The 23,477-nt window shown below is 33.0% G+C and overlaps 4 protein-coding genes and 1 non-coding gene across 6 annotated transcripts; 1 reads left to right on the top strand and 4 right to left on the bottom strand.

Moving 5' to 3' along the window:
• Positions 1-1,080: 1,080 nt before the first annotated feature.
• LOC115697528 (uncharacterized) lies at positions 1,081-5,720 on the top strand. 2 transcript variants are annotated; one of them, XM_030624573.2, is made up of 5 exons: positions 1,081-1,341; positions 2,645-2,816; positions 4,013-4,064; positions 4,937-5,003; positions 5,359-5,720. In XM_030624573.2, exons 2-5 carry the CDS (start codon positions 2,661-2,663, stop codon positions 5,447-5,449), a joined length of 366 nt encoding a protein of 121 aa, XP_030480433.1. In that variant the 5' UTR covers positions 1,081-1,341; positions 2,645-2,660; the 3' UTR covers positions 5,450-5,720. The 2 variants fall into 2 exon arrangements, with proteins under 2 accessions (XP_030480433.1, XP_030480432.1); XM_030624572.2 differs by having other exon boundaries at positions 1,158-1,341; positions 2,640-2,816.
• On the bottom strand, positions 5,535-7,537 carry LOC115697527 (probable receptor-like protein kinase At1g11050). Its single transcript, XM_030624571.2, has one exon. It carries the CDS (start codon positions 7,535-7,537, stop codon positions 5,696-5,698), a length of 1,842 nt encoding a protein of 613 aa, XP_030480431.1. The 3' UTR covers positions 5,535-5,695.
• Positions 7,538-15,254: 7,717 nt separating this feature from the next.
• LOC115698036 (putative germin-like protein 2-1) lies at positions 15,255-16,722 on the bottom strand. The gene is made up of 2 exons (XM_030625220.2): positions 16,132-16,722; positions 15,255-16,023 (listed from the first exon to the last, which is right to left on the bottom strand). Exons 1-2 carry the CDS (start codon positions 16,247-16,249, stop codon positions 15,488-15,490), a joined length of 654 nt encoding a protein of 217 aa, XP_030481080.1. The 5' UTR covers positions 16,250-16,722; the 3' UTR covers positions 15,255-15,487.
• Positions 16,723-20,159: 3,437 nt separating this feature from the next.
• Positions 20,160-21,283, bottom strand: LOC115697952 (putative germin-like protein 2-1). The gene is made up of 2 exons (XM_030625132.2): positions 21,063-21,283; positions 20,160-20,881 (listed from the first exon to the last, which is right to left on the bottom strand). The coding sequence occupies exons 1-2, from the start codon at positions 21,178-21,180 to the stop codon at positions 20,346-20,348; spliced, it is 654 nt and encodes a 217-aa protein (XP_030480992.1). The 5' UTR covers positions 21,181-21,283; the 3' UTR covers positions 20,160-20,345.
• Positions 21,284-21,881: 598 nt separating this feature from the next.
• On the bottom strand, positions 21,882-21,955 carry TRNAT-AGU (transfer RNA threonine (anticodon AGU)). The gene has a single exon. It is a non-coding gene; the product is annotated as a tRNA-Thr (tRNA).
• Positions 21,956-23,477: the final 1,522 nt, after the last annotated feature.

Raw genomic sequence — 23,477 nt, 5'->3', positions numbered from 1 at the left:
GCACAATCACCCACTAGTTTTTTCTTAAACTCTTGATTTCTATGTTAATTTCTGTTTTAGATTTGATTATAGATGTTATTATTGATTTTATGAACTAAACTCCTATTTGGGGAGATGATGAATGTTGATTGATTTTATGAGTTAATGTTAATTTCTATTCCTTCTTTCTTGATTGTGTATTTATTCATGTTTGTGCTTAATTCCATGTTTGAAATTGATCACATTAGGCATGCTTTAAGATCTCAATACAAAATTTGAAAAGTGAGTATTGAGAATGCTAAAATTGAATAAACTAGGTTTTGATGTGAAACGAAAGTATTTGCATAGCCTATGTGACATTGAGATTATTAATTAATGCGGATTGTATATTAGTCTATCTCAGAGATGCAATAGATAACATATAATTTAGGGCCTAAAAGATCTGAAAAGAGTTAGGTTAATTTTATAATCTGTCATTCACATAAAGAAAGAGGAATAATAATTAGCATTAACGATTGGGTAATTGAAACAGCAGGATTCGTTTCCCTAATTTCTCATCCTTGATTAAACACCATTATTGTTTTCTTTAATTTTCTTGTTTTTTTTCTTCTTTATTTTAAACTCTATCAAAATTATTTATCTACCAAATAGAAACAAGAATTCAATCGATTGGTACTTAGCTACAGTCCTCGTGAGAACGATCTCACTAACTTGAGTATTACTTGTTAAAACGATACGTATACTTGCGTGTTGGATTTATCACAACACCCGACCACAAACTCCGACCCGGCCCGGACTTAGACCCGTATCCAAACCCCAAACCCCCAAACCCAGACTCGTACCCCAAACCCCCAAACCTAAACCTGACCTCGGACTCCAACCCCAACCCTAAACCTCGATCGAAGACCAGACCTCAAACCCTAGACCCTAAACACAGGAGTCCAGACTTAAACTCGGAGCCCGAACCCCAAACCGTAGATTATAGACTAGATTTAAATAAGAATAAGAAACAAAAATGAAAAATGAAATTTACAGAATACTCTTTTATTTTTTCTTTTTGAAATTAAAAAACAAAAATAGTTAGTTAAAAATTTTATTTTTATTTCGTGAATAAAAAATAAAAAAACATAAGTACTTTGTTGGTTCTACCAAAAATAAAATAAAATAAAATAAATTCTCCTTCAGCTTCCATTTGGTGAAAGGGGCCGCTTTTTACTGAGTGAGAGGAGCTCATACATCAGTGGAATTACCTCCGATCTCTCGTATCTCCTATCTCACCTTCACCTTCTCTCTCTAAGTCGACGGCGCTTCTCATCGGCTGACTTTCCCTCACCCGATCCTCGACCACACCAACGGACCACGGTAATTAAGATGAGCTATTTTTTTGGTATTATTCTAAGTATCTCTTACTCTCAGATTTCTTACATTTCCATTTTCGATTTCGTGGGGGTAACGGTATGTTTGCTTTGATTTTTTCTCGCCTTTCTCTGTTAGTTGTTGATATCTCACAGTATTGCTATTAAATCTGAAATCTTTGATTATAGTTTTTGAAATCATGAGTTCTGCTCTGGATCTCGTTAGTTTTGGTCATAGATTGTTATCATTTGTGGTTGTGTTTTGATGATCATATGATAGACTCTTAATCTTAGAATTTTGCAGCGGTTCTTATTGCAAAATGTACATAATTGTTGAGTGAAATTAATTTACGATACTGGTGAAATTATAGACCTAGTGGAGAGATTTTCAATGACGATGATAATAATTAATGAAAATAAATATATTTTTGGTACTTCCATTTTGGTTTGTAATCAATTTGAAGCTCTATTCAAGTTTGTCTTTTAAACTTCGTATGAAATTCTTATGGAGCTTTTCTAATGATTTTTCTATTTCTTCTTCTTATTATTATTGGACTCTTGGACTTTAAGATTTGTGGAACTATTGTATGATATTTTTGTGTGGATTTTCTTGTGGTTGCTGTTTTTACTTCAAGTTTGAAATGTATGTCACATGTGAGTAAAATTGTATTGAGATTATGTTCTTTTCATTTATTTATGGGTTTCTAAGTTCTCCCCAAAATCAACTTAACTTAAAAGAATAGTCATTTATTTGTACATAATTTTTGCTTGGGTAAATACTATTTTAGATCCTTTTGCAAAAATTACCAATTAGACTATTTGTTTTGTCAAAATAGTATAAATAAGATCCTGAATTAATTTTTTGTCAAAATAAAATTTAATAATAATCCGATCTAAATGTGTTAAGAAAAAATTATTTATATTTTCTGTATCTGTTCGTGTTAGGAATTATCTTCAAATTGGTTATATTAAAAGAAAAAGTTGTCGAAAATTAAACTCAGTCTTATTTTAATTATTTTGGAAAATATAAGGTCTATTTTTTCATTTAACAAAACAGAGGGTCCAATCTGTAACTTTTGCAAAACACATGGTCCAAAATAGTACTTATTTTTTTTGCTTTGGATAGCTGAATATTTTGCTGTCTTTTGATTGGAGATTGAAGATTTCTATTGATTGGAGAACGAAAAGATTAGCCTAATATTTTTCTTTTTAATAGCTCATGTTATTAAAAGCTCCATCCCAATAATTTATATTTGTACATGGTAGTTCTTGGCACCATTTCTAATGAATCTTTTATTGTTTTAGACAAGATTTTTGAAGAAGTCCATGGCTACACCTGGGAATTCAATGCTCTATTCTTTTCTTCTGTTTATTGTCATTCTCTCGCTTCAAGAAATGTATAGAGGAAAATTAGCATCAACAGAGTTATATACCATCCTTGGGGGGTTTACTAGCTCTCTGCTGTTCCTTTCTTTGCTGACGGTATGTTCTACATTGTTCTTTTTTAATTGTATTATCAGTGGTCATGTTGTTGCTCTTATACTTGAAGTAATATTCAATGATCACAAATCATAAATAAACCAAATTGCTTCCAATTTTTCTTTTGATGATTTGTAGCTGTCTAAGATCTATGTTCAGGGCTAAGGCCGGACAAAATTTGGTGTCATATTGCTTTGAGTTTTTTTTTTTTTGCCCCTTTTTCGTGCTATTTCATTTAAGCAACATTCTTAAATTTAAACATGGTTGCTATTTCCCATGATGAAAGAAACTATTGGGTAGGGGAGAGTGTGAAATCACATGTGAAACTGGACATAAAAGTCTCCTTAATCTCTTTTCAAGACCTCTGTGGTTGGCAAGGTTTTGAAAAACGGTTTTCCTTAGTCCCAAGAGGCGTATCGAGGCATACACCTCAACGATAAGAAGAAAAACTTCATAAAATCATAAAACTTATAAAATTCATAACAAACAACACATAATACCATAACAGTCATAAAATTCATAAAAATTATTAGCTAAGTCTTAAAATCATGCTCTAAATTCATAAAAGGTTTAAAATTCAATTGAAAAATTGTGAAAGTTCTAAACATATAAAGAAGACATATATGTGGAAGGTTGATGAGGACTGAGGAGGGAGGGGAGGGACTTAGCTTAGAAGGAGAGAGATGAGAAATTCCATAGGAGAGGGTTGGGGTTTGTACGGCTATATTTTTCTATCTTTTCTAATCAAAATATGTTAAAAAAGACCCAATTGAAGCCCATTAGAGTCATTAAAAGTATGAAAATAGCTATTAGAAAAGCTTTAAAAAATAGCCCAAGTCAACTCACCAAAAAATAGCCCTAATACACACAAAAAAAAAGAAAAAAGCCGATTCTTGAGGCGTGTGCCTCATGTGCCTCAGTACGCATCGCCTCAAAGGCGTGTTCCACAAGTTCACCTCATCAGTGTGAGGCGTTCGCCTCAATGACAGCAGCTGAGGCATAGCCTTAGCTAAGTTTTTTCACTGCCTCGCCTTGAGGATGCGGCTCGAGGTGTACGCCTCAACTGATTTTTAAAATTATGGTGATTGATTATTATTTTTCCGTATTACCACGAGGTGACTGGAAATTGTAATTGACTGTTGCAATAGTATTATGGACCGATAGGGTATTTAACATTTACATGGTTGTTGCTTTTGCAGTTCATTGGTAATTTTCAGGAAACTTGTGGTGCAAAGACCGGCTGGGGTGCTGGTGAGTATAAGTTTCTTTTTCTGTTTTCTTTTAGTATTAATAATATACTCTTATCAAACAATAGACCAGGTGTGATATTTTTAAACATCGAATGGATATCCGTTTTAACATTCGTGAATTACTGTTGCTAGTCTGTTGAATGTAATTTTTTTTATGGGAGTAGTAGGCTGTCTTCAGTCTTCATGGATTCTTCTTGCAGTCCATTTCAAAATTACATTTAAATTTAATAGAAATAACAGGAGCAGTACAGTTAATTATTAAAATATTAGTAATATATTTTTTAATGCTCATGATAATCTTTGATACTTGGCATTTCTTTGACTAAATACATGAAAATATGCTTGTGAAGATTGTCCATCCTATCTTGCTTCCTGTAACTGATATGTATATGAATATACATAAAACTTTAATCCGATATGTATATTAATAACTTAGAAATTTTATGTATATTTTTTGTTTTGACGTTATTTTTTGTTTTTTGTTTTCAAGATGTGTTTTCAAAAATGAGATTCTAAAATCAGTTTTCAGATTGTTTGTTTGAAAAAAAAATGTTTCAATAAAAAATTAACAAAGAAAAATATTTAAAAGTTTATAAGAAATAATTATATAATGTAATTTGAAAGAAAAAAGGAATAAAACTTCAATACATCACCTTTTGTTGTTCTCAATTTTTGTTTTTTGTAACTTCATTTTTAAAATTATTTTCTCAAAATAACTCCAAGCACCAATATATTTGTGTTCAGAAAACAGTTTTTAGATTTTAAGGACAAAAAACATTTTCTTAATTAGTTTTTCTGTGGATAAATTCTTTATGACTTTATATTGTATAATGTGGAACTCATGCAAATGCTTATTTTTCTTTCCTTCTGTAGTAATTATAGCTGAACTCGTTGCTCTTATTGCTGCTGGCACTGTCCATCGAGTTTGTATAACAACATGGTAATGTTTATAGCTTGGTATTCATACTTTAATATGTGCATATGTTCCCAACTGTTTGTGATAGGAACCAAAACTAGAGAAACAACCGAAACAGGAAAAGAATAAGCCAAAGTTACGATTCTATTGCTGAAATTGAAATGATAACTCAGGTTCTTCAAGGGACCTGGAACCCTCTCAACAGCTCAAACCTTACCACAATTTGCTCCCACATTTGATACTTCTTTCTTATCCCTACTTCCATATAGCACCCAAACTTTCCACTCGCGACTCATGACAGCTATTGTAAAACAATCCATTTTTAACTGTTTACCACTTTTTAATTATGTAACCTTTGTTTTTTTTTTCTTCAATGCAGCTTCTTGTTTTCAGTTGGATTACTGTACGAAATTAACAAGCTTTCTGGGATGGCTCTTTCCAAAGTTGAATCCAAAGCAAAAAGGCACTGAATGTGCATTTTCTATCTAGACTAAGTTCACTTGAAAAGTTACTATTTGGAGATTGAATCAGATGGTCGCCAAAAATGTAACAAGATTAGAAGATGATTACTAGTTTTATTGATTTATAGAAAGCAGACTAAAGAATTGACCTATATATATGTAATCGATTTCTCTATCTCTTTGAACAGTTACAAAAAAATAGTTAGTAACATATCAGAAATTTTAAAGAGCTATGTCAACTAGATCCGAACTTTTTTATATAGCCGATCTGGTGCTCGAAGCAGTTGACGTTATTGAAGTAAACCCAAAAGAAGATCTATAAGACTCGTGACTGAGTGGCAATGGCCTTTCTGGTAGTTTAGGAATATCAATATCACCTTCCAACATCCTCAGAGCTTCGTTAATGGTGGGTCTAAGGGCCACCATAACATGAGAACAGAGAATTCCAACACGAACAAACCTCTCCATAATCCCTTTAGGGCCATTCGTCCTTATCGATTCCTCGAAAACTTCCTCCACATTCCCTGATTTTAAAATCGACCAAGCCCAGTCTGTAATCAAAATCACTGATGGGTTTGATGTGTCTATAGCTTTCTTTCCGCTCATAACTTCAAGAATCACTATTCCAAAGCTGTAAACGTCGCTTTTCTCTGTCAATTGACCGTAGAGAGCGTATTCTGGGGCTAAGTAGCCATGTGTGCCAGCAACCCTTGTGGTGAGGTGAGATTGGCCTTCTTTGTTCTGCCTCGCTAACCCGAAATCTGCAACTTTTGCTTTCATATTTGAGTCTAAAAGAATGTTTGTGGCCTTTATGTCTCTGTGATAAATTGCTGGTTTGATTCCGTAATGTAAATAAGCAAGCCCTTTAGCCACGTCGAGGATTATACTCTTCCGCTGAGGCCAAGTTAGTTTGCTCTCTTTGTTTGTTGATCCCCACGTGCTCGATAAATGGTCACTTAGACTACCATTAGGCATGAAGTCGTAAACCAAGTACCTTCTTCTACCGTTTACATCATCGCTTGTGACACAACAACCTCGAAGTGAAAGAAGATTTCTGTGTCGTATTTTGCTAATGATCTCTACTTCGTTACAAAACTCTTCGTCTCCTTTCGATTCCAAATCCAAAATTTGCTTTACAGCAACTGGAGTGGTATCTGATATTGTTCCTTTGTATACAATACCGTACGAACCTTGGCCGATCATGTTCCGTTGAGAAAACCCATTTGTGGCCTTTTCAAGTTCAGATAATCGAAACCATTTAGCTCCCGAGTTAGGCAAAACAGTTTCCCTGAAACTGCTGACAAATTCTTCATGATGGGCATTTTTCTTTCTCTTCCCATCCCATCTTCTGTACAAGATGATTAACACACCAGCAAGTAAGACACCAATGATAACTCCCAAACACCCTCCAATGATTTTCGATAAGCTTTTCTTGCTTATTTGGTCAGATGAATTTCTAGTAGCTGAGCTTGATAAGGGCAAGCCCAGAATACAAGTAGCTGTACTGGGATCCTTAGGACCCAACTCACTGACAATTCCAGCTGCATATAACACAGTCAAGTAAAAACACTTGGTTCCATTTGGGTCCAAAGCTGTAAGCTTTGAATTCACCTTCATTCCGGCATCAACACAGGAACTACATCTAGTTAAACCCGTTAGGTCCCTTTTGCAAGATTGGTCCAACGGCGTCGTTTCACCGGCCTTCTCGATCCAATCTTTAGCTGTGGTGATTCCAGCGCAGCCCAAAGGGTTGACCACGAACTGGGTCGAGTTCTTAAAGCACTGATTAACTAAAGATGGACTAACTGATAAATCAGAGAGGCGAGACTCAAAATCTGATAAGCAAGAAGATGAAGTGTTTGCATCTGAAAGTTGAAAGTTGGAAGTGTCTCTAAGGTGTTGTGCCATTCCCATACCGAAAAGACTCAAAAGAGTCTGACAGCAATCTTTGTGAACGGTTCCTCGGCATAAAGAAGTGTCCCATGGAAATGTATTGACGTAGCTGAGATCCATGGGGCATTTAGAGGAGGAAGAAGAAGAAGCTGAGAGAAATAGCTGAAAGAATAGTAAAGAAAGCAATAGGAGGGACTTGTCCATTGCTGTTGATATCGCCAAAGATTACTCTTTGTGTTGTTTTAGAATTGTATTCATATCTGGTTTTGATTAAGAGAGTAGATATTAGATAATGATTCAATTTGAGGAGTTTGGTTCAAAAACCACCAGTCATCAACGTTGACTGATACTTAAAAGTAAAAAAGGGCACGTTTTTTGTTTGTGGTCAAAGTCAAACAGATGCCAATATAGATTATAGCTGCTTATATTATATATATTAACATCTTTGTTTATACTAATCAATTAGGTAGGCTAACTTTTGATGATGTTTGGGGATTTCATTTTCAAGGGTTTTATTTTATATACATTTTTGTGTTGCTTTTTTAATGTGTCTTGTAGGCTCTTTAGTGTCAACTATGGTAGACGGGGAAGACCAATCTGTGTATCTTAAATATAAAAGGAGAAAATTTGTTGTAGCATCTCTAAAGTTATATTATTTTGCTAAATTGGTCTGAAGTTTTTACATTATTTTACTTTGAAAATTTCACACTAATGGTACACCAAATTTTACACTATTAGAACATTTCCAATAGTATACTATTCTATCAAATTGTTATAGAATCTTCACAAGTATCTCCAATAGTACACTATTCTACCAAATTATTATGAAATCTTCATAGTATTTCACTTTAAGAATACACCAAATTATACACTAAATAAGTATGCACTAAATTTTATACTATTAATAGTGATGAATTTTTAATTTACACCAAATTAGTACATAGTTTTTCTTTTCATCCTAACCTTTTTTTTTTTTAATTTATTTTAAAATATAACTATTAATTATTTGTTGACAATATGTACACTTATGTCATAAATTAGTTATTAACAGGGCAGAGCCAGGACTTGAATGGTAGGGGGGACAAAGTTTAATTTAGTATCAAATAAATTTTTTATAGTACATACTAAAAAAACGGTTTCTTATGTCGTAAATTATCTATAATAAAATGTTAAAATAAAACGAAAAGCACTATATTATTCAAATTTTACTCTATATTATCCAAATTGAAAATATTACTACACTTCTAATTAAGGCACACATTAAATTTAACTTTAGTATATATTTTATAAAACAAAAATTTATATGAATAAAATAATTTTAACATAATCTAACACTTAATTAGAGGAGCTCTTAAATCTCAACTTCTATTTTAGTGATGAAAATGATCAATTAGTGAGTGATTTTGAGTTAAATGTGTAAAATACAACTATAATAGGTGTACTGTCTTATTGGTAAAAGAAATGAAAGAAGTAGTTGAAGAAGAAAAGAAAAAAAAAAAATAAGTAATAAGCAATTGTCTTATTATATTTATCTTCTACTCATATAAATTTAATTTAAAAAGTCAATTCACTTCAAAAAAATAATCAATTTTTATTTTATTTTTATTAAAATTTATTATATATTATTTTTAGTAAATTAAACACTTAATTTAAACTATATATATTGTATATGTTTATTTATTATAAATTTTTTATTTATAAATGTACTTTATTTTATAAATATTTATTATATATATGTAGAATGGGATTTTGAAATATTTGGGAGGCCATGGCCACCCTTCTTTTGGCTGTGGATCCGCCCCTTGTTATTAATGTAAACAATATAAATTGTGAGATTTTTATTAAGATTATTTAGTAGTATTGATTAGTTAGTTAGAAAATTAGTTAAGAGGTTAGTGTTGTCACAGTTAGCTATTGAGTTATTGTGTTTGTTTTCCTTGTAATCATAGCTACTATAAGTAGCTAATCATCCTTATTGTATGTAACGCCCTAATACTAAGGCACGCTGCAGTACTTTTTCAATTATAGTGTAATCTTTGCTAATCAAAGAATTTTTTTTCGAAAAACGTGTCAAATTAAAACTTTTGCATTAAATATTAAACTTTGTAATATAATAAAATATTTACAAGTGCCGGGATCCTGTTTTCAAACTTTTTAAAGTTAATATTCCAAAATACACAAATTACAGGTCGCAGAGCGACTATCAAAATACAACTACCAGTTGTCCCGAGACCGAACACTCCAGGTCGCGCTGCTTGACATGTACAATCCCATCTGAGCTCAGGTTCACTCCTGTTCAGCCTTCGCCTTTCCTTTACCTACACATGGAAGCAGAACTGTGAGTCGACAGACTTAGTAAGAAATGCATATAACATATCATATAATTTTCGACCTGTAAATAGGCGCCCATACACCTATTTACAGAGCTTAACAGATGAGTATAAACGTTCTAACTAGGATACGACCCTGTACCATGTACCACATGCACTCAGTATACCATCGTACTAGTGTAGGTAGGGTATGGACCGCACCTTGAGTACTATTAAGTGTTGTACCACAGACACCTTGTACCTTCCCGTAAGTGCTGGTAACACCATGATGTACTTCCAAACATCATACACCTTACCACATCACATATTATATCCAGTTCTTACCTGTTTTCTGAATTCAAGTGTGCTGGCCGACCTGAACGGAAATCTTGTGCTAGATGGATGCCCTAATCACATTTTGAAACCGGGTAAGTCACATGATTAAAACCCTAATCCCGGGAAACCCAAAACCAAAACCCTAGGTTCTGCTATGCTCTTAATTGGTTATTCTAACTCTGGAAATGGGGAAACACCCAACGCATCGAAATGGCAAACATTGAGAAAATGAAAGGCCCGGGGAACCCTGCCAAAACCGACTAGCCAGTTTTTGTGGCACTGCAAACCGGCTAGCCGGTTTGCACCAGGTTTCCCAAAACCGTTCATTTCTTGCTCAATTCTCCTCCAAATGCAATGAAACCTTCCAGAGCTCCTATTCAATGTATAAACAATAAAACCCAGCCAGTATTTCACAGAACAAACCATTTAAAATCAAATTGCCATTAAAGCTCAAAGCTTTGAACTCAATGTTCAAAGTTGCATAAAACTTAAACCATTCATCAAAACCTGCTACAAGGGACTAAAACCAGCTCAAATAAACCCTAAAATTTGAACCCTAAGCCTAACTAAACCTAACAGCCCTTATTACTCAAAAACACAAGCTCAAACCAAAGAAAAAGCTTAAAATCACATTTTCAAGAGTTCTAGGGCTTTACCTTTTGTTGAATCCTCCTTAAATTCTAGCTAAATCCCAGAAAAATGGAAGGGAAAAACTAATCCTTGCCCTTGCTTTTCCCCAGCCGAAAGAAAGAGAAAGAGAGTTCAAGAAAAACTCTAATTTCCAATTTTCCTCTTTTCTTGATTTTCTTCAAATGAGAAAAAGGATTTTAATTAATCCTTATGCTGAAAGTTAAATTGCCAAGTGTCAAATAATTAGGCAGCCACCTCACTCTCCCCTTAACCAAAAGACTAAAATGCCCTTTAACCCAATACTAAGGTTTTTCTAAAGCTAGGGGTAAAATGGTCAAAATCCATACCGCTCAATCCCGATAATTTATTTTCTCTAAAGTATTTCCCACTAAGAAATAAGGTTCTAAACTTACCCATGTGATCAATCTAGCCATCCATCGCATTTTTCGTTGTCGCCAAGCAAAAATTACAAAAATAACATATTTCACATATAAGCTAAATAATACCCCTAGAGTTTAATAAAATCTCCGGAATTGAGAAATTATAAATTTAATATTTATTTCTAAATATTGGGATCCATAATTAAATAAATTCACAAAAAATAATAAAAATTAGTGCTAATTTCCTTTACTAATCTAAATTACTAAAGCGGTCATTACATTGTAACTGTAATGATTTGATTCAATACAATTTTGTTTTGCTCATTCTCTCTCTATCTCTCCTTTTCTCGTACTTTGTTTTAGCTCTCTCGAGCTAATATGGTATTAGAGCCTACTCTATAAGCTCCTCTTCCTTGTTTGTTTGTTGATTAATGGCACGAGGTGGTGGAACTCGAGCTCGAGGAGGAGTTCATATTCGAGGAAATTAAGAATATGAAAATACTTCTAATGATTCGAACATGTTCTCTGTTCTTGGTGAAAATTCTCGATCATCTAATGCTAATGATCTCTCGAATTCGTACTTCCTTTCCTATGGCAATAATTCAAGTGTTGTTCTTGTTCTAAAAATTCTCAAAAGTAGTGAGAATTACAGTACCTGGAGAAGAGCAATGTTGATTGCTCTGATTGCTAGAAATAAGGTCAAATTTGTTAGTGGAAAGCTTCCTTAGCCCGATGAAGATCATGAAGACTATGATAGTTGGTGTAGATGCAATATCACAATCATTTCTTGGATTCTACATGCTATCTCTGATAAAATCGCAGATAGCATAATGTATCATGGTAATGCTACTGAAATTTCGATAGAGTTACACGAGCGATTCAATGAGAAGAATGCTCCTTGAATCTTTCAGGCTAAAAAGACTATGCAGAGTCTTACTCAAGGATCGAACATTGTAACGACCTATTACACTCGATTGTAGGCTCTATGGGATTAGATTAGAGAGTATAGAACATAACCTGTTTGTACATGTGGTGCAATGAAAATTATTCAAGAATATTAGAAGGAAGATAGACTGCTGGAATTTTTGGCTGGATTGAATGACTCTTACAGCTTTGCAAGATCTCAGATCTTAATACATGATCCTCTTCCAAGTGTGAACAAGGCCTATGCTACTATTGTTCAAGAAGAGAGGCAAAGAGGATTGACTAGTGGATATAATAATTCATTTGATTTGGACAAGTCATCGTCGAGTAATGCTGGACAGTTTGTTGGAGTTGTTCAACCCTTTCGATCAAAGTACAATTGTACTCACTGTGGCATGAATGGACACACAATTGGCAGATGTTATAAGCTCAATGGATATCCCCTGGTCACAAGCTTCATGGAAGGTTTCCTAAACGAGATGCTAAGCGACCTCCAGGAAAGTCTGCTGGTGTGAACTTTTCAGGGATAGATGAAGGAAAACCAGAGGAGATGCCAATTGAGAGAGATCTTGTTGCTAGCTTGTCTAGTGCGCAATGCCTACTTGCTCAGAAAACCACTGAGGCAAATAATAATAGTGCTCTCAATACTTCTGATGAACAACCTGTGGTTTCCCATTTTTTTTTGGTAAGAATTTCTTTTGTTCATAATAATAGTTGGATCATAGATACAAGAGCTATACATCATGTGTGCCTTGTCATTTCTTTGTTCAAAAATACCTACACTAATCCTAACCTAAAAACCGTTCTTTTGTCTAATGGTTTGCACACTGAAATATCTTGTCGTGGAACAATTACTTTGACTCCTGACCTTGTTCTTGAAAATGTCCTTTATATTCCCTCTTTCAAGTGCAATTTGTTATTTGTCAATTCTTTAACTGCTACAACTAATTACACTTTCTTGTTTCTGCATGGAAATTGTCATCCAGGACACTTTGAAGACCAAGGTGATTGGGATGGGTAGAAAATTTGGCAACTTATACTACCTGAATTGTAATCAGATCAGTAATAAACAATTTGTTTCTATTTTTTCTTCTATTTTTTTATTCCAAAGTGACAAATAAAACTGTATGACACTATAGATTAGGCCATCCTTCTTGTGTAAAGACTCATCCCTTGAATAAAGCTTTCAAGTTTCATGCCAATTCTAATTCTCTATTTCATTGTTCTATTTGCCACTATGCTAAGCAAAGAAAATTTCCATTCATATCTAATCACAATATTGTTGAAAACTATTTTGATCTAATCCATGTTCACATTTGGGGAGCATACAACACCATGACAACTGAGGGATACAAGTATTTTATCACAATTGTTGATGATTGTTAGATCAATCTAATTAAATAAAAATTTGATGCTCAAATTTCTATTCCTCAGTTCATAAAACTTGTTCAAAACCAGTTCAACAAAACTATATCAAAGCTGTTAGGTCAGATAATGCGAAGGAATTGTAATTCATAGAATTATTCAGTGACCTTGGGATTATACATTACCATTCTTGTGTTCAAAGACCTCAACAGAACTCTGTTGTTGAGAGAAAATACAAACATTTATTTAATGTTGCTAGAGCTTTGCTATTACAATCCTATGTTCCACTGGTTAATTGAGGAGATTGTATTACTACTGCAACCTATATCTTATTAATAGAACACCTTCACCAAACCTAAAGAACAAGTCACCATTTGATGTTCTTTACTCTAAACCACCAACCTATGAGCACCTAATAGCTTTTGGATGCCTTGCATATGCTTCAACTTTAAGCCAATCTATATCTAAGTTTGCTCCTAGGTCTATTCCCTATATATTTTTTTTTGGATATCTTGCTGTCATGAAAGCATGAAAAAGCTTGATTTGAACACCAACATGACTTTTAATTCTAGAGATGTCTATTTTTATGAACATATCTTTCCTTTTGTTCATTTTGGTGGGCTTCCTCCTACACATGAATCTTTTTTTTTTCCTGATTTTCCTCACACAACAAGATCCCATAATTCTCAGAATGCGTGCAGGTACTTCACAATATCTTAATGAACCTGTCATGTCTAGTTCTTCTGATGTGTTTACTCCACATGAGTCTCATGATGTCTCTCCACATATTAGATCATGGAGACAAGTGACAAAGCCCTCATACCTAAATGAATATAATTGTTATTTGGCCACTAATGACACTGCTATTTCTTCTCAGGCCTCTTTTGTTACTGCTCATCCTTTATCTTAGGTTCTTGGGTACCACCGGTTGTCTCCTGTCTTCAGAGCTACTGTTCTAGCTATATCAAGCCATTTTGAACTAGAATTTTTCAGTTAAGCCCAAGGAATTCTTGAATGGGACAATGCGATGGATACTGAAATAGAGGCTTTGGAGAAGAACCATACTTGAATTATTGTATCTCTGTCTGCTGATCAACATGTAATTGGTAGTAAATGGGTCTATAAAATCAAAATCAAATAACTAGAAATATTAAAATAAGAGATGACCTAGTCATACTAAAAATATAAGTTCGCTAAATTTGAAGAGAGGGTACCCAAATTATAATATTTGTAAATAAATGGTATCAAGTGATCATTATTAAGAATATAAGGTAATAAATTTGTATTTTATAAAATATAAAGTACTAAATAGATATTTACCAAAAAAGAAACAGCTTAAAAGGATGTAAGGAAAGATTCAAACCAACAAACAAGAAATTTGTTGTTATGAAAAAAAAACAAACAACAAATTTGTGGTACGGAACTCCATCATCCAAATTAGAAAAGATTTATGTATATATTTTTCATGAACGTTAAATAAAAATGATGGCAGTTTTGATTTTTAAATGAGTATAAATATTTAAATTCAATCTCAGTTGTAAATAAATTATATTCAAGTTTAATTTTTAAAAACAATACTACTAAGTCATAATTTTATAACTTTTTATAAGTACTTTTTAAAGTGTGAGTAAATTGTCACATTACAATTCTGTATTGAGCGAGGATATTAATTTTTTATTTTTTATTTAAAAATTAATTTAAATATACTATTAAGAAAATCACTCGTGGATAATTAACACTTAACGATCAAGTACCTATTGAAATTCTAAAAATATAACTTAAATATTATCGTTAAAAATTAAATTTAAATATTTATTTGTAGCTAAAAATTAAATTTACCTATTTATACCGTAAATTAGCTTTTTTTTTTAAAAAAAATAGGCCCTTGATAAGTGGGAGCCCTATGGCCTTAGCCCACCTAGGCAGACCTGGTTGTAACCTTATGATTAGTGTAACTTACTAGTAAAAATCAATTTAATAGAGAAACAACTTAAAGTTCACCATATCTTTCAAATGAAATAAACCAAATAATTTAATGAATTAGCAAGGAAACACAACCATATTGGTAATGCCAAACTAAGTAAAAAAAAAAAAACACACACACACATCTCAAAGCTCTTAAACCTCAAACTGATGCAGACAATCATTTTTCTAAGTACTGATTTCAAACACTCTTAAAATATAATCTAAAAGTGACGTACATGTTCTATTTAAAACTTAGATTGAAGATTCCCAACCACAGTCTTGTCTAATTGAAAAGCTTTGGCGAGAATATCAACTGGGATGTCAGGCTTGGATCCAAACACAGCATTGGCAATGGTAATAACCCCTGCATTTTGGCTACTCAAAGCAGCAATGGCTATTGTATTGCCATAAGCAACATTTCTCTGGTAATGAATGAGCCCAACTGGAAACACAAACACATCACCCTTGTGAAGAATTTTTGTAATAAGACGGTTGTCAGGGTTGGATGTGACAAAGCCCACTTCTAAGCTTCCTTCAATAACAGTCAAAATCTCACTACCCCTTGGATGTGTGTGTGGTGGGTTGATTCCCCGTGGAGCATAGTCAATTCTAGCTAGGGATATTCCCAGTGTGTTGAGCCCTTGAATTTGGGTTACACCAACTGGAGTTACTCTAGAGCCAAGTGCGTTTGATGTGTTTCCGGGTTTTTCCAGCCCACTAAAGAAGAAGTCTTGGACTCCCACCATCTTTGGATCCTTACATACAAACCCATTCACTAGAACTGCCAATGTTTACAATACAAGATAATATAAGGAAAATTTTAGTAAAACATACTAATGTGCTACAAAATAAGTAGAGAACTTAAACTGTTGAAATTATATATGTATACCTGGAGAGTTGGAGGTTGCAACACAGAAATCCTGAAGAGAACTAGGGTCAGATGCCAAGGCAATGGAAGAAACGATGGCAAATAATGCCACCAATAATAGCAACACTCGACAGCCCATTAATGCACTAATTAGTCTTTTTACCTTATAAGTACTTAATAGAGAGTAGAGAACGAACTATGTAGATCTAAATTGTTTAAGTTTTTGAGTTGGGATTTGAGAAGCAAAACGAGCTGGGTTTTATAGAAAGAACATGAGAGACATAATATGGAGATTAAGATATATCTATTGAAGTAGTCTAGTCTAAGTCAAATTAATTAAGACATTAAACTGTGTATGTTAAACACAAAAGTTGAGATGTTTTCTTAGTTCCTCGCCGGCTATGCATAATTAAGTGAATATATTCCTTAGGTACAATATAATGCCAAATCAAACAAGATAACTATTAACTACACATTAATAATAATAACTTAAATATTATTTTACAATATTAATTTGGGGAATTTTATATGTACACCATATAAGGACATCCTATTATTTAAAAAGAAATCATAAATTAATGTTTAAAAATCACTTCTAATATTATTTGAAATTTTCTTTTTCAAATTATTTGTCTTAGATAATTTTAAATCATATAAATAGTTTTTTAAATTTTTTTTGTTTTAACATTTTTGTTTTAATAATTTAAAAATATATTTTTTATTTTATATGTATATTTTTAAGAATATGAGATGGATGAAAAAAATTAAAAAAACTAATATAAAATTTAAAGAGATATATTGTATATAAAATAAAAATTATTAAAATATGGTGTACTTATAATTTTATGAAAATTTTGCTATTACTTTTATTTATTTTTATTTTGTGAAAAATACAATATTTGCATTAAACATGTCTTTGAAGCCAGTTACAAATGGAAGAAGGAGTTTCTTCTAATTGAAAAAGCTTATCGTCTAACCAAAAAGTATATTAGCCATTCAATAAGCCGCTTATTTAAATTACGACTAACATAAGAAAGAGATGCTTTATAAAATTTAAACAAACGTCAATGTCTTACAAAAAATGACTCCTAACTTATTATTAAATACATTGAAATTATGCAAAACCTTAACCAGCATTAAAAAATTAGAAAAAATAGCATTAACATGCAACCCAATTCAATCCCATCTACAAAGCTAACACTTCTGCTTGGAATGCCGAAAGTCCACCTGTAACACAAAATATTAGACCAGAATATATATTTTTGTACACAAATAACATGGTACGAGATTCCATATTTTCATAACCTCTATCTAATTATTGAAAGACATTTTAAACAAATGTTAATATCTAATCAAAATAGAGACTCCTTTAGTTAGCCCCCTAAGGTATAGTTCTCATGTCCACTAATATATCAAAATATCCCTACATATCCCCCTTTTGTTTTGAAATATACTATTATGAAATAATATCGTTGAGCTGACAACTTAATTAAGTTGAGCTTAATAATGCCATACAATTTTTTGTTTGGCTAATACATTTAAAGCATATATATAATTATAAATATATATATATATTAGAATTGTTAAAAGGTACTATTGGTGCCTAACACTCCTTAATTAGCATACTACCGCTATTAGTGTAATTAAGTATCCGGTTTCTTATAACTTAAGAAAATAACTTTAGAGAATATCGCTAATCAATCGTAAAGTGCTACATATAGAGAGTACTGGGCACCACTTGTTCCCAATAGCAATAGATGAAAATATTGTAGTGCAGTCGACACTAATTATAGTTGGTATTTCCAACCAATAATATAACTAAAATATAATTCTCATAGGTAGGGTAATTTCAAAAATTCCCACTATAAAATTTATATAAATATATAAGAAATGTTAAAAGACACTAATAGTGTCTAGCACACTCCTACGTGTCAATATCACTATTGGTGTAAATTAAGTATCGGGTCTCATATATTTTGATATAAGAACTTGAGAGTATTGCTAACCGATCGTAAGGCTATACGTCTAGAAGGTGCTAGACACTACTAGTGCTCAATAGCAATGCTCTCTCTCTATATATAAGAGCATTGCTATTGGGAACCAGTGGTGCCCAATACCCTTTATAGGTGGCACCTTACGATTGATTAGTGATATTCTCTAAAAGCTATTTTCTTAAGTGATATGGGACCTGATACTTAATTACACCAATAGCGGTATGACACCAAGGAGGGTGCTAGGCACCAGTAGTGCCTTTTAGCAATTCTCATATAGATCATTGCTATTAAGCACCACTAGTGCCCTGTACTGTTTATAGGTGGCACCCTACGTTTTGTTAGAGATATTCTCTAAAAGCTATTTTTTATTTTTAAATTATATGGGACTTGATACTTAATTACACCAATAGCGGTATAACACCATGAAGGATGCTAGGCACCAGTGATGCCTTTTAGCAATTCTCATATAAAGCATTGCTATTGGGCACCAGTGGTGTCCAGTACGCTCTATAGGTGGCACCCTACGATTTGTAAGCGATATTCTCTAAAAGCTATTTTCTTAAATTATATGGGACTGGATACTTTGTTAGCTAGAGATTTTATATATCAATGGAAGATAACAAGATATAGTACAACTCAAATTACATCTTGCTAAATTTCTACTAGAAAACATTGGCATATTTTGCAACTTGCATATAAACAATGCCTTCTTCAAACGAGATCTCCATGAGAAAGTCTTCTTATTCTTGTGCATAAACCAATTTAGTTTGCAAACTCCATAAATTAATTTATGGCCTTTGACAATCCTCACGCCAATGGTACAAAAAATACTCAGACGCATTGCTTAATGAGTGATTTTATTATTCACAAGCAAACAACACGCTATTCACTAGATGTTCCAAAGACACATTCATTACTTTGCTAGTATATGTGAATGATATCATGATTATTGGACCAAGGAAAATCTATTTCTTTCACAATGAAAATGTACCCTGCAACTTCTCAAACATACGAGTTACACTGGCAACAAACCAGCCAAAGCACCAATGGATCCTTGCACCAAGTTAGATGAACAACAAGGAGAATTGCTAGACAATCCTTTTACATAATGTCAACTTATTGGATGACTTATTTATCTCACGTTATCTCGACCAGATATCACCTTTGTTGTTAACACCCTTAGCAAATTTATGTCCATGCCACACATTACACACAAGCAAACCTTGCATCATTTGCTATGTTATCTAAAAGAATCCCCAAGCCAGGGCTTCTTTATTCTGCTTCCACTTCTATACACTTAAGAGGTTTTTTAGACTCAGATTGGGAATCTTGTCTAATCACTTGGAGATCAGTTACTAGATTTTGTATCTTCCTTGGAGATAGCTTCATATCCTGAAAAATAAAGAAACAAACAACCATCTTGAAAAGTTTTACTGAAGCAGAGTATTGCGCATGGGCTGCCACAACTAGTGAGCTCACCTGGCTTAGATATTTGCTCAATGATTTCTCAATTTAACAACCAACTCTAGCTTTCATATAGTGCGACAATAATTCGACTATTCATATTGCTAACAATCCAACTTATCATGAAAGGACAAAACACATCAAAATAGATTATCATTTCATTCGAGAAAAGATATCAAGAACTCCACCATTCGGCTCATACCCGTCAACAACACTTTCCAACTCCTAGACATTTTTACTAAACCTTTAGCTTCAACCACTTTAGTTACTCACTTAGCCAAGATGTTTGTACATGATACATACAATCCATCTTGAGGGGGTAATAGATTTAATGTGTTTTAGTAGTTATTCATAGTTAGTTATATGGTTAGTTTGTTATGATTGTTCGATTAGTTGGAGCTAACCGAATTTTGTTAGCTTAATTCTTTATTTGTCTCAATGAGTTGTACACTATATAAACAACACTCTTGGGATCTTTCATTCCATCAATAATATTTTCTTCCTTCCGTAATAGTCTTTAATACGTTTCCCTAAATAATCTAAATTTTTTTTGTATGCATGAATAATTTGGACTTTTTTTCTACCATATCTTTCAAACGAAATAAAACTAACAATTCAATTAATTAACCAGGACATACACAACCATATTGGATATGTTAAACTAAATAAAGAAAACATACATCACAAACATCTTAACCCTCAAACAGATACACACAATCACTTTTCTAAGTACTGATTTTAACACTCAGCATAAAATCTAAAAGAGATATGTTCTATTTAAAACTTAGACTGAAGATTCGCAACCACAGTCTTGTCCAATTGAAAAGCCCTGGCAAGAATATCAATGGGGATGTCAGGCTTAGATCCAAATACAGCATTAGCAATGGTAATAACCCCTGCATTTTGGCTACTCAAGGCAGCAATGGCTATTGTATTCCCATGAGCAACATTTTTTTGGTAATGAATGAGCCCGACTGGGAACACGAACACATCACCCTTGTGAAGAATTTTTGTAACGAGACGATTGTCTGGGTTAGATGTGACAAAGCCCACTTCTAGACTTCCTTCTATAACAGTCAAAATCTCACTAGCCCTTGGATGTGTGTGTGGTGGGTTGATTCCCCATGGGGCATAGTCAATTCTAGCTAGGGAAATTCCCAGTGTGTTGAGCCCAGGAATTTGAGTTACACCGACTGGAGTCACTCTAGAACCCAGTGCGTTTGATGTGTTTCCAGGTTTTTGTAGCCCGCTAAAGAAGAAGTCTTGGGCCCCCACCATCTTTGGATCTTTACATACAATTCCATTCACTAGAACTGTCATGTTGATAATATAAGAAAAAAAGAACAAGTTAAAACTACATTGTATTAATTACTTTTTGTCATTATTACAAAAGACAATATGTTTTATACCTACTAAACTCGAAAATAAATACAGTAAATGTGCTATACAAAAATAAGTTTAGAACTGAAAATCTTGAAATTATTAAATATTTACCTGGAGAGTTGGAGGCTGCAACACAAAAATCCTGAAGAGAACTAGGATCAGATGCCAAGGCAATAGAAGAAACAATGGCAAACAATGCCACCAATAATAGCAACACTCGAGAGCCCATTTGTTGTGCCCTAATTAATCTTTGTAATTTATAAGAAGTACTTAATAGAGAGTATAGACGAGAGAACTAGCTATGTATGTAAATTGTTTAATTTTGAGTTGGTATTTGAGAAGCAAAACGAGGTGGTTTTTATAGAAAGAACATGAGAGACATAATATGGAGATTAAGATATCAATTGAAGTAGTCTAGTCTAAGTCAAATTAATTAAGACATTGAGTTGATATATTATATATTCAATATTTTCTTTGTTTTTGGCCGGCGCCTATGCATAATTAAGTGAATATATTCCTTAGGTACAATATAATGCCAAATAAAACTGGATATTACTGCACATTAATTATACTTAAATTTTGTTATACAATATTGTTTTGAATATACTATTATGGACTTACTATTGTCCACCTGGCATGTTAATTAAGATGAGCTTAATGATGTTGTACATTATTTGTTTGGCTAATACATTTGATGAACGTATATATATTTTTAATGTATGTCAATCATGGACAACACAAAAGACGGATGTTCAAGTTGTTTGTGGTAAGACGGCCAACAGCTCATTCTAAATTCTTCTGTATTAATAACAATTATAATGGACGTTAGTTGTATACATAATTATTTCTTATATTATTTGTCCAAAATACCAAAAAGTTGCTTGAGAAATCATTTTATTTTATTTGTTCAGAACATATATTATAAAAATATGCTTTCATTGAGAGTTGAACTCAAGACCTCCCGCTTACTAAACGGGTGCTCTAACCAACTGAGCTATGAAAGCTTTATAAGCTCTTTATGCTTTTATTTCTGTCTCAAATTTATATATATTTATCTACTTATATATTTATATAATAACTACATTCACTGTTTGTTATGTTAACACGATGAGTTTAACACATTTTCTAAGAACTTTCTTTTTGGTGTCGATTAAAACAATAAATCATTTAGCATTAACCAGATTAAAAATGTAAAAAATCTCTATTATTGGGCTAGCCATGATGAATGGATCGTTCTTTGAAATAGGACATGCCAAAGACAGTCTATTTCTTTCACAATGAAAATATACCCTACATTTCTCAAACATACGAGTTACACTGGCAACAAACTAGCCAAAGCACCAATGGATCCTCACACACAGTTAGATGATCAACAAGGAGATTGCTAGACAATCCTTCTTCATACTGTCAACTTATAGGATTTATTCATTATCTTACACTATCTCTGTAACGTCCTAATGATTAGGCACGCTACGGTCTAAACCTTTGCTAATCAAAATGTTGTATCGAAAATCATGATAAATTTAAACATTCGAAAACATTATACTTTTATATTTATAATTATATATAAACTTTTATAAAAGAATCAGGATCCCATTTTTTAACATATTTATACAACCAAAATGAACTTTATAAACATGTTGCACATTGAATACAAAAAGAAGCCCAAGTCGTCCCGAGATCAAACTCTCCAGGTCGTTTCGTCCAAACATGTACAATCATCCCTGAGCTCTGGACTCATTGCTGCTCATCCTTAGCCTTTCTTTTACCTACACATGCAAGTAATAACTATGAATCGACAGACTACGTAAGAAGAACATATAACATATAATATACTACTGACTTGTATTTAGGCACCCATACACCTATCCACAAGGCTTAATAGATGATTAAGAACGTTCTCAATAAAGGTATGACCTCTGTACCACATGCACTATGTACTGCTACTGTAATAGTGTTGGTAGGGTTGAACTGTACTCCAAGTACCACTAAGTGTTGTACCACATGTACTACGTACCCAACTATACTAATGTTGGTAACATTGGATTATACTATTAAACATCATAAGCTGTAGCACATGCACATAATACCTCTACCGTACTAGTGTTGGTAGCATATGAATCATATAATAGAATGCATATAAAATACATACACATATACATATACCGTACTAGTGTTGGTAGCATATAAAGTACAACCTGAATGGAAAATCACGCACTGAACGGAGGCCCCATGTCACAATCACGTAAAATGGGTAAACAACTTTCTAAACCTTTTCGGGGATCTAAACACAAAAGTAAAAATTTTCCTATCGATAATTAGCATGGAAAAATCCTAAATATCGAGGAAGCATGAGAAAATCAACTAAATGGAGAAACTGCCTGGAAAACAGTAGACTGTTTTGTGAAAATGGCAAGCCATTTTTTCGAGTCTTTCCCAATAAAAATGGTAGTCCATTTTTGTAGAAATGGTCTGCCGTTTTTCACTGCAGAAAAATGAAGAACCTCCAATTTGGCCTAAAACCAA

The sequence above is a fragment of the Cannabis sativa genome, chromosome 7, assembly GCF_029168945.1.
Source record: "Cannabis sativa cultivar Pink pepper isolate KNU-18-1 chromosome 7, ASM2916894v1, whole genome shotgun sequence".
NCBI classification, from domain to species: Eukaryota; Viridiplantae; Streptophyta; class Magnoliopsida; order Rosales; family Cannabaceae; genus Cannabis; species Cannabis sativa.
Note: the sequence above shows the minus strand (reverse complement) of the source record. Positions and strands in the feature narration are given on the sequence as shown.